Source organism: Ixodes scapularis, unplaced genomic scaffold (genome assembly GCF_016920785.2).
Source record: "Ixodes scapularis isolate PalLabHiFi unplaced genomic scaffold, ASM1692078v2 PGA_scaffold7__128_contigs__length_106722199, whole genome shotgun sequence".
Taxonomy (NCBI): domain Eukaryota; kingdom Metazoa; phylum Arthropoda; class Arachnida; order Ixodida; family Ixodidae; genus Ixodes; species Ixodes scapularis.
In genome coordinates this window covers 53,608,925-53,621,835 of record NW_024609882.1, presented here as the reverse complement: position 1 = coordinate 53,621,835, position 12,911 = coordinate 53,608,925, and the positions used below count along the sequence as shown (strand labels likewise).

At 49.2% G+C, this 12,911-nt stretch overlaps 1 protein-coding gene across 1 annotated transcript; it reads right to left on the bottom strand.

Moving 5' to 3' along the window:
* Window positions 1–11,590: 11,590 nt before the first annotated feature.
* LOC120846086 (protein ALP1-like) lies at window positions 11,591–12,663 on the bottom strand. Its single transcript, XM_040217757.1, has 2 exons — window positions 12,515–12,663; window positions 11,591–12,185 (listed from the first exon to the last, which is right to left on the bottom strand). Exons 1-2 carry the CDS (start codon window positions 12,661–12,663, stop codon window positions 11,591–11,593), a joined length of 744 nt encoding a protein of 247 aa, XP_040073691.1.
* Window positions 12,664–12,911: the final 248 nt, after the last annotated feature.

Here is a 12,911-nt window from a genome sequence, read left to right as displayed (position 1 = left end):
GGGTTTCGGAGTGGTTGCTGCATACTAGAAGGGATCGTAAGTTGGGCTTCGATAGGAAGTTAGGGCGGGTGCTTTAGAAATAACTGTAGTGTCATATCTTCCTCTTCCGAGATCTCGTCTTCATCACAGTAGGTGGCACCATCATCACTTCTCTCTTGCTCTGATTGGATCTCTTCATCAACAGTGACTGTGATCAGGTCTACAGCACAGTCTCCGCCTTCTTCAGCGAGTCGACCTCCGGCCTCAGTCTTGCATGGGAAGCGGTTTTTGTCGAAGGTCACGTCACGACTGATGAAGAATTTATTGTTGCGCCAGTCCCAGAGTTTATACCCTTTTACTCCCTTTGGGTAACCCACCAGCACAAACTCCACTACCTTTGGGTCGAGCTTCGTCTTCCTGCGCTTGTTGTCAACCATCCATACCTTGCATCCGAACACTCTTAGGTGGCTCAACTTGACCTCTCTGCCAAGCCACATGGCTTCGGGAACCGCTCCGTCGAGTGCTTTCGATGGACACTTGTTGCGAATGTGTGATGCAGACACCACAACATCAGCCCAGAGTTCTTTTGTGATGCCCGATTCAATCAGTAGGCACCTTGTTGTGTCCAGCAACGTTCGGTTCATCCTCTCAGCCACCCCATTTTGCTGAGGCGTTCTGGGTACCTTCAGCTGTCGCAAGATACCATGCTTAGCAAGGTATTGGGTGAATTCCCGGCAGATGTATTCACCTCCGTTGTCACTGCGTAGCATCTTCACTTTCGTTTTGTGAAGGTTCTCGACCATTTCTCTGTATTGGTCGAACCTGTCCAGCACTTCATTTTTTGTCTTCATTTGGTGCACTACAGTGTATCTGGAGTAGTCATCAATGAACGTTACAAAGTAGTTCGACCCTCCCTTCGAAACAGGTGTGATCTTTCCAACAACATCCGAGTGAACCAGGTCCAATGGGGCCTTAGTCCTCGTTCCACCAGTCTTCAGAAAGCTGTTTCTCTTCGATCTGCCGAGTGCACAGGTCGAGCACTTCGCGTCTTCACTGCTTCTCCCATTTTGGCAAAGTTTTTCGACAGCTTCATGGTGGAGATGACCGAGGCGTCGATGCCATAAAGCAACGTCTGCCGCCTTTGCTAACTTCAACGTTGCACACGACTCACTCACAGTGTACAATTTACCATCACGCCTTGCTATGAGAATCGGGTCACCATTGGCTTCACTCACTTTAGCCGTTCCATTGCTGAAAGTCACGTTCAGTCCACGTTCCTCAATCTTCCCAACTGACAAGAGGTTACCGTCCAAGCTGGGTACATAAAGAACATCTCTAAGCTCGATGAGAATGCCACCGCTGTCTTTCGGGAGTTCAATCTCCACTTGCTCTCTCCCGAGGACCTCCATGACTTTCTTGTTTGCAGCCTCAACAGACGAGTGGCAGGAGTGGAAGCTGGTAAATTTGGCTCTGTTTGACGTCATGTGGTCAGTTGCTCCACTGTCATGGTACCAGATGTGTGACCCTGAGGAACTCCCACCGCTGGCACAGAGCGCCTTCTTCGGTTCACTGGAATTTCTTCTTTTCTGTGAGCCGCACCCTTTGTCGTCGGGACCCTCTTTGCATTCTCTGGCGATGTGTCCAAATTTTCCGCACGCAAAACACCGGACTCGTCGTTTCGGTTCATAGGATCTCGTAGCAGTGCGAGTTTGTTCTTTCCTTGCAAAATGTTCTTGCCCATTACATCTATGGAGCTGACTGCTCTGTGTAGTGGGCTTGTTCTTCGTCATGAGGGCCTTGTTTTCTTCACTCTCACTCCGTCTGTCTTCTTCACGTTTGACTTGGCGCTTTTCTTCCACCAGCAGCCTTGCTTTCACTTTCTTCGTTGTGAGCGTTCCTTCGTCTTGCTCAAGATTTAGGATAAGTGGTTCATACGCTTCTGCAAGCCCATCAGCATCACCAATGCCCCTTCCCTGTCGGTGAAGGCGTACCCTGCCGTTGAAAGCTTCCTGTGTAGGTTCATTATTCGACCCAGGTAATCCTTCATGTTTTCGTCTGGCTTCATTTTGGTGTTGAAAAAGTCTCTCATCAACTGAAGAGCAAGCAGTAGGCCACACTTCGAATGTATCTCTTCCAGTGTATTCCAGGCCTCGCGAGCTGTCGAACATTCCCCAATGTCGTCCAGGTATGTGTCTTCTACAACTAGGAACATGAATGTCAAAGCCTTGTTATTGATCTTTCTCTCGTCATTCGTCATTTCTCTTACACTATAGCCAGGCTCGATGGCTTCCCAACAGCCTTTCTGGACGAGTGCCGCTCTGGCTCGAATCGCCCACGCATGGTAATTTTCGCCTGAGAGTTTTGGTATCTTGAATTCGTCCAGCGTCGCCATCGTATCGCTTTGCTTCGTCGAGAGCGGTTCAAAGTAGGCTTACCGCGATGAACTTGCGTCGGGCTCCCGTTGCACGTCTTGCGGCACCCAGTGAAGCATGAACACACGTACTGGTTTGGTGACGTCTTCACAAACCGTCGACGCAGTTTTTGGTTAGTTCACTTCTTTTGCAGCACAGCCGAGCTCGTTATCCGCGTTTCCAGTTCCACACCAGCGGCATGGTTTCTCGTCGGCGTCTTCGTCGTAGTTGAGTCGCTCCTCAGAGGACATTAATATCGCTTACCGCATTGCGCACCGGCATGGCATCGTCCTGGGCCCATAACCTGTTGGTTATTAAGTATACGCAGGGTCGCGGCGCGCAATGGCAATAAGCGTAACGCCCGGCAAGGAGGGACGAGACGTAGCCTCCATAGCGTCACATCGCTGCTTTTGTTAGGACTAACTTCGAACGAGAAGGAAGAAAACACAGCACACAAAAAAATAAAAAGAGCTCTCGCACGCTCCATCTGGTGGTGGTGCATGACACTTGCTAACAGGAGCATCGTTCAGGGCAACATGCTCATGCTCATAGCTTCAGCTTCACTCACCCATGAAGTAAATGAAACCATAGCCCTTATGTCCACTCCAATTCTCCAAGCCAGTAGTAGGGTGAAATTTATCCATCACTACAAGAAGTTGGGGGTGATGCTGAGAAGTCTGGGAGGGTCGCCACATGTACGGAATTGACTGATCGACGTGGAGTTCCCTGCAAAATGATGTCCTGGGTTGGGAAAGGTTCGAGCATGTTGGATGTTGTCAGGAACACGTAGTTACACAGGATCCGTAGGGGCACGGCGGTCCCATTGACTGTGGCCATGTGTGCCTGGACCGTCACTGCTTCCCGAGTGCTAGCCAGTGCCAACCTCTGGAACATGGTCACGACACTGCCTCCGCATTTCAACATTAAGATACTGGAACTGGTAGCAGTGGTCTAGGAGAGCCAGAGGAATCACTGTAGTTGGATAGAAACATTGCAACAGATGCATCAGTCCTCTAGGCCTAAAATATCTTGCACCTTAGACATATTATTCTCAAAATTGGAGAATCAATGTGGAAGCAGAGCAGTCAAAATTTCACCGCACAGCTAGCTTGGACCATTTCTTTGAAACTCCACAGAATGGCGAACATTCTATAGCTTCTAAACATAGTATTTACAGTGCTAGAAGCTGGCACTCTTGTCTCATATTTAGAAACAGTTTAGTCATTTTCACCTCATCAAGGATGCACAATTGGGAAAATGATCAATCCAGTTGTTTTATTCAAATTAAAGCGAGCTAACGAATAAAAGGAAGACAAGTGATTTGTTTTCTTTTTAAATTTGTGAGTTTGAAACAAGATTGCCTGAATTTTCTAAGAGCTAGAAAAACCATGCAGGAATATTATTTCTACTAGTTCAAACATCTTTTTCTTTTTTTTTTAATAAATCGTATTTCGTTACAGTAAACTTTTTCCTTTTTTTTTGCAAAAAGGGTACTTACTATTTTTATTGTGCTTTGGTGGCCGCTGGTGCTGAAACTTGATGTCACAGGTGGTATTCGTACAGCGATTCTCTATGACCTGAGGGAGTCCTGGGGCAGTTCGGTTATCCCGTGTGAGTTTAACCGTTCAGCGGTCTCGGTGGCGCTCACGACCTTCGGCCAGTCGCGTCGCAGGGATGCGATCACTTGGCAGTGGTTTCCCTCACGACGAGCAATTTGGCGATGGTTCCGTCCTCCGCAGTGGAGTACGGCTTTGCAGCGCCGACTCGCTTTCTCACTGGGGTGGTTAGGTGCACACGAGTCACCTGGCCACCCAAGCACTCTATGTAACGCCGACACAGATTCACAAGGTACCTGATCACGTCGCCGGCATCAACCAAACGCCTGCTTGAAGCTAGTTGGTACGGTAGCCTGTCTTCAAACCGAAGCTCGCGGAATGCGTCTACGACGAAGATGACGGACGGCCTTCTCAACAGCCGGAGACGCTAGAACCAAGATCAACCCAAACCGCCGTGATAGTGACGGCGGAAGCGCAATACGGTATTCAGGATCCCTCGCAAACGTAGAAGTGAACACGGCAAACGAAGCTCTAGCGTGAAGGACAGCCACAGCAAGCAAGCATGAGCGAAATCACCGAAACAATCGATAGCGAGAAGCTGTCAGCTGGGTCAGCTGCGCGCTAGCTCAGGAGGCTCGGAATACGGATCGACTTTCAACGACCTTCCATTGGCTAATACTTTTCGCCCGACGTTTAGCCACAAACATTTAGTTTCGTCATAAGCCTGACATATTTAAAAAAAATTAGTGTGCGCAACTCTCTATCCCGGTTTTCTGTTATATTCTGTTGTCCAAGCAGACAACACAAGAAAAATAGTGTTTTGCGCGAGACGCCCGAGATGCCCGACTTTGCCAAGCACTTTGCCAACTTTGCGACTGCAATTGTAATAAACATCAACTGATATATTATTTGAAATAAAACGTTTTAATTATTTCCAAAAACAAGCTCCAACTTCATTATTTTTAAAACAAATAACAATGAGATAAAAATTTCGTGCATATTTTAAACTTGAAATGTTTAATATACTCGCGTTCTGGCTTATTGTCCAGGGGTCCTAACCCGCTGTCCGTTTGCTTCCTTGTCCGCTCGTTCGCCTGCTCGTTCGCTGCTCACTTTCGTTCATCCCTGTTATTAATCTTCTCTTATACTTATCTCTCTTTTTCGTTTACTTTTATTTCATCATTTAATAGCGTGTTATTTTCTGTGTTGTGTATATATATTCAATCGCGCGTATTTTCTGTATATATTTCGCATTTTGTAATAACATTGACGTGAACGATGTCGGCCGGCGCGGAGGCAAGCGGGAGCAAGAAGGGGCAGCCTCGCGTCCAGTGGGGCGTGCACGAAACCTGTTTTTTTTTGGCGATATGGGAGGATCGCCTGGAGGACCTCCGAAGAGGAAAGAGGAACTTTGGTGTGTACGCCGACATGGCGGCGAAATTGGCCGAGGCGGGCTCCAAGAAGACCGCCGACCAGGTGCATCACAAGATAGAGAACCAGTCGAACACGTACCGGTAAGTTGAACGTAGCCTGCTGTAGTGACTGATAATAAACAGAGAGGAGCCTTGTTCTGCCAGACTGCCTCCCCCGCGCGCTCGGTACCTTCGATAGCGTTTTGGCTTCTCGTGAGTCTGTGGTCCCGGGGCATGCACACCCAGCCAAGGCGCGGCGAAGGGCCTTGGCTTCAGCACGCGGAGCGGGCGCGTGTTGAAGCCAGGGCATTCGAAAGAAGCGTCCTGCTGTACTCAGGCTCTAGTAGTGCGAGGACGCACGCAATGCAAGTGGCAGGAGCGGCGACCAGGGCGATGCTCGCCTACCCGCCACAACTGCATTGCGTACCTCGATATAGTGGGAAGTCCCGTATGTAGGCTGACTTTCCGGCTGCGTTTCGTGAGGCCCACTTCGGGCGGGGCAACTTTCTCAGCAATTTTGGGGTTGATTGGTTGGGTTTGCTTTAGATCGACACGAATTGCTGGGATCGGGACCGGTTGTTCGGCTCGAAACAAGCGAGCAACGTTTTGAATCGGCAGCAGCTAATCAGTGACGCGAGAATGTCACGATGAGTTTCTATTCTCAAAGTCATTTAAATGTATAACAAACACGTTTATAGCGCGTAACTGTGTGTCTCAATAAATCGAGAAAAAAATTAATGATGATGATAGCGTTATCACGTCATCAATGTTTGCAACTCCATCGGGCTCTAAGTGCACAGTGCTACGTGATGCGGCAGCAACAGGTTTCATATCATCGGCCTCATCTGTAAGGGGAATAGAACAACTAGCATAATATGTGCACATCCCCATTCCGACATTGATTTTACGCTTATTTCAGCTATACGGGTAGTTTCACATGTGTTGAAGGTTTTCACAGGAAACCTGCCCACTCACTGCAATTTAATTCCCTAGAAAACACCAGAGGACCTGCACCACCACTGGGTCTGGTGGTATCACCTGGCCCTTTTACTGGGAAGTACACCGGATCCTGGGGTCGCTGCCCGTGAATGACAGCAGCCTGGTGGAGGAGAGCGACTGCTCGGAGAAAGCCACACCTGCAGTTTCGGAGGTATCCATCTTCCGGTTTTTAATCGTGGCTTTTTCTTGTCTACATATTTTGTATGTGTTGTGTCCTTATAGAGAGTTGAGCCTGTTTGCATTTCTTGGTGAACCGTACCATATTGCCAGTCCTAGATGGACATAGTTGGTGGGCGCTCCGTATACACCAACTCTTTTACGTCACGCTGCAGCAGTGGTGCTTCGTGTGCACTTCTCGTCTGGTGTGTGGGCAAAACATGCTGGTCGAGCCAGGCATTATTAATACATTGTTTTAGAGTGCAGCTCTTGGGCGCCTGTTTCCGGGTTGGGCGGCGTCGCTGTCGCCGTAACTGCGCGTTACATTATGGGACGTTTCCCATAATAACGTCACACATGACGTCACATGTGACATCACGAGGGTAACATTTTCCCGCTACGTTTGGCGGGAAATATTCATGCTTGATTTAGCAGAAGAATTTCCCGCCATGTTTAGTGGGAAAAGTTTACCCTTGTAACGTCGCACCTGACGCCACCCTATTCGGAAAAATTTCCTGCCAAATTTAGCGGGAGAATTTAACATCACATAAAACACACTCCTCTACGCTAGATCAAAAGTACATTACAAAATCGTGGCACCAGTTCAGAGTGCCCCGAATCCTCTCTGGGATTGGATTGGATAGGATTGGAGTCTGCGGCTCTTCCCTTTGTATCGGGTGATCAACAGTAACGGACACTGGATCCAGCCTAGTCAGTCGCGCCTCCCGCGACTTCCGCTTCCGCTTGGTGTTCCGCTGATCGGTTGCACTCCCTCCACCGATGTGTCTCCTTAAGGCGTCCACCAGACTTCCAGCCGCCTCTTCGTCACGTCTACCGCCGATCGATCGTTCATTTCTTCTTCCTCTCCCTGTTCTGCATCGATTCGGAAACCCAGTGCTACTGTTAGCACCGTTGTACTAGGGACCGGTACAATGTGCGGGCACTGCAGCACCAGGTTCTCCGTCGTCTCGTCGGTCTGCCTGCAGAGTATGCACGTTCTCTCTTGTCTCTCGGTGAACCTGGCCCTTCAAACCCGGGTCCGTAATGTACCCATGCGGACCTCTGCGAGGAGTCCACTGCCTGTCGAGTTGTCGCACCAGGGCTCTTTCCCTATGGCCTCCTTCTCCGCGTAGTACATCGCGAGGGACGGCTTCGCCACCGCTCCCGCTCTCCATCTCTCCGTCTCCACTGCTCGGATGCGCTTTCTGATTGCCGCTGGGCCCTCCCGGTTCTCGCCCGCTGACTCCAGACAGATCGGTTCGAAACCATTGTGGTCCCGCAGCCTTCGGAGGCGGTGCATCTATTTGGTTCCTCTTTCCTGGTATATGAAGTAGCGCAGGGTGCGGTGGGCCCAATTCTCATCCGGGAGTCTGCGCACTCTCCTCTCGTACAGTGCCTTGGCGCTGGCTTCTCTGGCCTCGAAGGACGACCAGCCCAAGTCCCTCTGGACACCCTCGTTGGGTGCTGTTCCTGAGACTGCCAAGGCCATTCTTCCCGTATCCCTCTGTCTTCTCGCCAGGAACTCTCTCGTTTGCGATGAGAGAACGAGTACGCCATTTTCGTACGTGAGTCCCGGAACGATGGCCACCTTCCATAGCCCCGCACCACCTCGAACCTGTTGAACGTCCAGGTGGTCGCTCAGGTACCGTCGCTCAGGCCGGTGTTGCCTGTGATTCCCAGCCAGGAGCACTGACCCCCACGTATCTTTCTTGTGTTTCTGGCTCACTCCCCGGCTCCGGCACTCAATTGGACGCTCCAAAGCACGGAAGAACCAGATTGATGTCTTCCATGCCAGGAACGGTAGACCCGCATGGCCTCTGGTGGTCTAGGTGCTGCTGCCAATTGAATGTACCACCAGACGTTTTCATTCACAATTGGTAGGACAAAGGCAGTGCACGAGACAGGATGACTCTTTTCAGCTAACGATCTCCTGGGTGGAAGTTCTTGACATACACGCTCACCAAAAGCAAACTGACATGCTCGATGACCTTTGGATAACAGCTGCCTGTACTGTGCCCCCTGGACATTTAGCTCTGTAGAGGGCTTCAAGAAATCCAGGCGTGTAGTCAGGGGAAGTCCAAGCAGTAGTTCCGCTGTACTCTGAAGCGAGGTGGCATGTTTTTGTATGTAAGCAGAAAACTAGCCGACAAGGGATATATTACTCAAGTATTTAGAAAGAAAGTGTTTCAATAAATAGGTTGCTGAGGTATCTGATATCATTGGTCTTCCATTCATGCTAAATGCTCCTTAATTGGACTTTTCCAGAGGTTATTCACGCAGCTGCGTCCCAACAGAAGTGTCTCATGCACGTCAGCCGTCTCACGTGTGTTGCTGTTGATGCTGGTGGTGGTGTCAATTATTGACTCAATAGTTTAAAATGGTGGCAGAGCTGTGAAGCTTTTTTGAAAGCCCTTGCAGGCTGGGGGATTGCAAAGACTGTGACTGTACTTTGTGTATATACCAGTACGTTGCTAGCAATGAAATAGAGTTTTAGTCAGTGAGACTCTTAAGAACTCGGCAACAAATGCACCTGAAATGGTTTGTATCGCTCTACCAACTTATCGCTTTCACTGCTTTCCTGGCGTCACGGACATCACGGCTTAAACTACAGTTTTCTGAATTGCGCATGCTTCTTTTGAGAGCGGCTCTACCGGGGGGTGCCATCTTTTCGACGTATTTAACTGCTCTTCAACTATCACACTTTGTCGCATGGTTGTGCTGGTATCTGCTTTTGTGTGCATTAATTCCTGTGTAACAGCGTGAGAATTCAACTGTCCTCTCGCCGGAAGGCAGAACCGCTGGCACAAAGGAGTGTCCAGACAGAAAACCGAAACCTAGAAAATGATCAAAATCGAGCTTTTTGTTCAGGACACCGTAAAGCCCTCTATGTGCTTTATACATTTCTAAAATGAATTAAGTGATTTCCGATGATGCTGATGAAGCTTGTTGTTAAAAGCATACTATTAAATTTACAAATTCAAATGTCATTACTCGACTGTAAATAATGAACTCATTACACCGAAATTGTTTTTTCTGGAAGTGGCCTTTTGTGTACGCTGCATGCTTTTCAGATACAATTTGACTCTCGTCTCGAGAAACACCTTGCAGGGTGGCCGCAGGCAATACTTGGCCACTTGCAAGTTCATGTTCTTCTATATGGAAAGCTCGTCTTGTGACATCCTTTACAGCTCCTTTCGGAGACACAAGGCAACCCCCCCGAGGAAGAGGTTCACTGGGAGCGTGCTGCGGATGTCAAGGACGAAAGCGCAGATGCCAGCACCAGTGCTGGCTTCGACTCTGCCACGGCTTCATGAAGAAGTAGCGGGAGCAGCAGTGAGGCGACGGACGAGGCCCAGCCGAGAGGGCCCACGAGGAAGAGGCAGAGCCCCAGCACTGCTGCGTTCCAAGTCATTATGGATCGCCAAGCTCAACTGCTGGCAAGTTATGAAGCAGCACGCAACAGAGAATTTGAGCTCAGGGAGCAGGAGCTGGCTGTCCAGCGAGAGGCATTGAAGAACCAGCAGGACGCCGTGAAGGCACAGAGAGAAATGGCGAAGTCTCAACAAGACCTTGTGGCTGCCATGATAGGCGTTCCTTAATAAAGCCTCCAAGTAAACGGTCATTCTGTGCAGGCTCATTTCACTTATCTCAAGTGAAGAATGTACTAGCTAGGTGGTCCAAGCAATTTTCTTCTGTCTGAATGAAACCCACCACCACCTGTACTTCATTAGGTATAAGCTTTCATGACAGCATGTCACCCACAACATTTTTGCACTGTTGTTGCCTGCACCAAAGCCACTGTGCTCCCAGCACTGTGAAAGCATCAGGTCATGCCATTGCTTGTTGCATGCCAGCTAAGGACATCTCTGGATTTTGTTGCACTACTGGGGCAATTCCTAAATAGCTGCAGTGTAGTGCAGCCTTTATTGTGCAACTTCAGTGCTGGAGGCCCATATCAGTATTTACTGTAGCAATAGACCTCTATATAATCATTATATTCTGCAAGGTGGAGGAAACTGCTGAATATGAAATATTCTCTACCTCGGCATTTAATGCTAGGCATGATGCTCCATTTCACCCTTATGACAAGGTTGCAGCAGACACGAGCCATTGGATTCAATTCAATGCCATGCAAGTGTCTTGAGGGAGCACAGGAGCTTGGTCAGCACTCAATTGGTCGGGATCACTTGTAGCAACGAAGTCTAGTGCCATTTGTGCAGAAATTGTTAAAGGAAAATTTCCCGGATGACTTTCTCTCAAGGCAACTACCGTATTTTCGAGATTCCAAGCACCCCCCTCCCCCCCTCTTTGAACATCGTGGGTGTGAAAAAAAGGGGGTGTTTAGGATAAAGTATACGGTATTAGTATCAAAATATAAAGTATTTCAGAGCTGTGGTAACAGTTAAGAGTGCAGATTTCTGCCTCCAAAGCTTTTTGCCTTTTGCGACACTTGGTTAGGTGGAGGGCGATAACCACACGCTAGAGATATAGCATCGAATGGGTTCTTAACCTGCCACCAAATATAAGAAAAAATATCCAATGATTTAGGTAATTTCGGATCTAAATCATTTGATATTAACCAATGATTCAATAATATCCAATGGATATCATAATCATACGTACATATTTCATATATTATTGATATGTACTTGTGACTAAAAATCTGCCAAGCATTACAAAGCTTTCTATATTTTTCGTAAAGAAGTTGAGATATAAACTGGAATAATTCAATCAACAAAATTTGTTTTGAAGAATAAAAGGCACATTTCATGACTCCCATGAAGCATTTACTCGAGACACGGGAGGGCATGGTCTCACAGTATAGCACCTCCAAAAGCCTATTTGTTTGGCCCTGAAAAGGGCCTTTTTTGGTTGGTAGAAGGCTACATGTTACTGATGGTGCACCACTCGCCTGTCTAAACATCTGTGCTCTCTGCATCTGTGCAAGACGACTCAAGTGCACCCGAGGGTGCACCTCAGTTGTCTTGCACAAATGTAGACAACACTGATGTTTAGACAGGCCATTGCCATGCCACCAGTAACATGAGGCCTCCGTTGTGCATCACGCAACAGGGATTCAGTGCTGCAGCCTGGGGCGCTGGTGCAGGTACACAGCAATGGCGTTCCTGATCCTCTGCCCGCTGTCTGCTTCAATGTCCGTGGCGCAGACCGGTTGGATGTGGACGCCGTCCACACAATGGGCATCCCTGAGCCACTGGGCCTCAACGCCATCGTTGAAGTGCTCGCAGATATTGTTGAGGACGCAGCAGGCTCGTACGATCAGGCGGGCGTTGTTAACGTCACACTCCATGCGTTTCAGGATCAGGCGAAACCGTGCCTTCACTCGGCCGAAGGCATTTTCAACAATCCTGCGTGCAGCTGACAGCCGCTTGTTGAACCCCGCCTGCGTGGAGTTGTCCATGACGTCCTTCTGCGGATACGGCTTCAACAGGTTGGACGTAAGCGGGAATGCCTGGTCGCAGAGGATCAGTGGTGGCACGGCGGTCCCATTGATGGTGATTATGGGCTTCTGGAAGGTTGGCCCTTCCAGAATGCCTGCTAGTGCCGACCACCGGAAGACATGGGCATCATGGCACCGGCCTGGCGCTCCGACGTTGACATACCGGAACCTGTATCTATAGTCCACCAGGGCAAGGAGGATGATGCTGTACCTGCATATAAGCGTGGTAAAGCACTCAATTAGCCTGCTGGGTCACCACATAATTATCTCCCCCAATAAGGTAATGGAACACATTGGCTAAGAAACACTTTTTTTAAACCACACTTTAGCAATGTTTGTCAGACAGTTCCAATGACTCTGTCTTCAAGCACTAAGTTCCCAAATAGCGATTGGAAGAAAAAAAAATTGGTAATGGGGCTAGAAACTATGTGGTCTAAACTCGGGAATGCTGGGACAGGCAGATTCGGTACTGCTAATCCAAACATAATCTCTTATATAACGGAGGCTATATACGGTACCCTTTCGGAAAAAGGTACTTACCAGCCCTTGTAGTTTCGGTAGTCGGTGGCGTCCGCTTGTGGTGGCGACACAGGGAAATGGCAGCCGTCTAGTGTCCCTATGGCCTGCGGAAAGTCCAAGGTAGCTTCGAACTCCCGGACGTGCTCAGCAAGCTCGGCGGCGCCTACCATCTTCACCCACTCGGACTCGAGAGTGGAGACGACGACTGTGCAGAACTCTTTGTACAGCTCGTTCACCGTGGAGCGTCCCAGGCCGAACAGGTGGACGACGGTCCTGTCCTCAGCGGTGGAGCACAGCTTGTACAAGGAAGCGCCTACTGGCTTCTCCACTGATATGGTCGCACGCATGGCAGTCACTTCACGTTCCATGTGCGGCCGGCACACATCCACGAGGTACCGAAACGTGGTCGGCATCACAC

What these genes read in the sequence shown, in the direction of transcription:
- LOC120846086 (XM_040217757.1), bottom strand. Translation starts at nt 12,663, where the DNA reads ATGGTAGGCGCCGCCGAGCTTGCTGAGCACGTCCGGGAGTTCGAAGCT. An exon ending in TACCGAAACTACAAGGGCTG is followed by an intron (nt 12,186 to 12,514) that starts GTAAGTACCTTT and finishes GCTTATATGCAG; the next exon opens with GTACAGCATCATCCTCCTTG.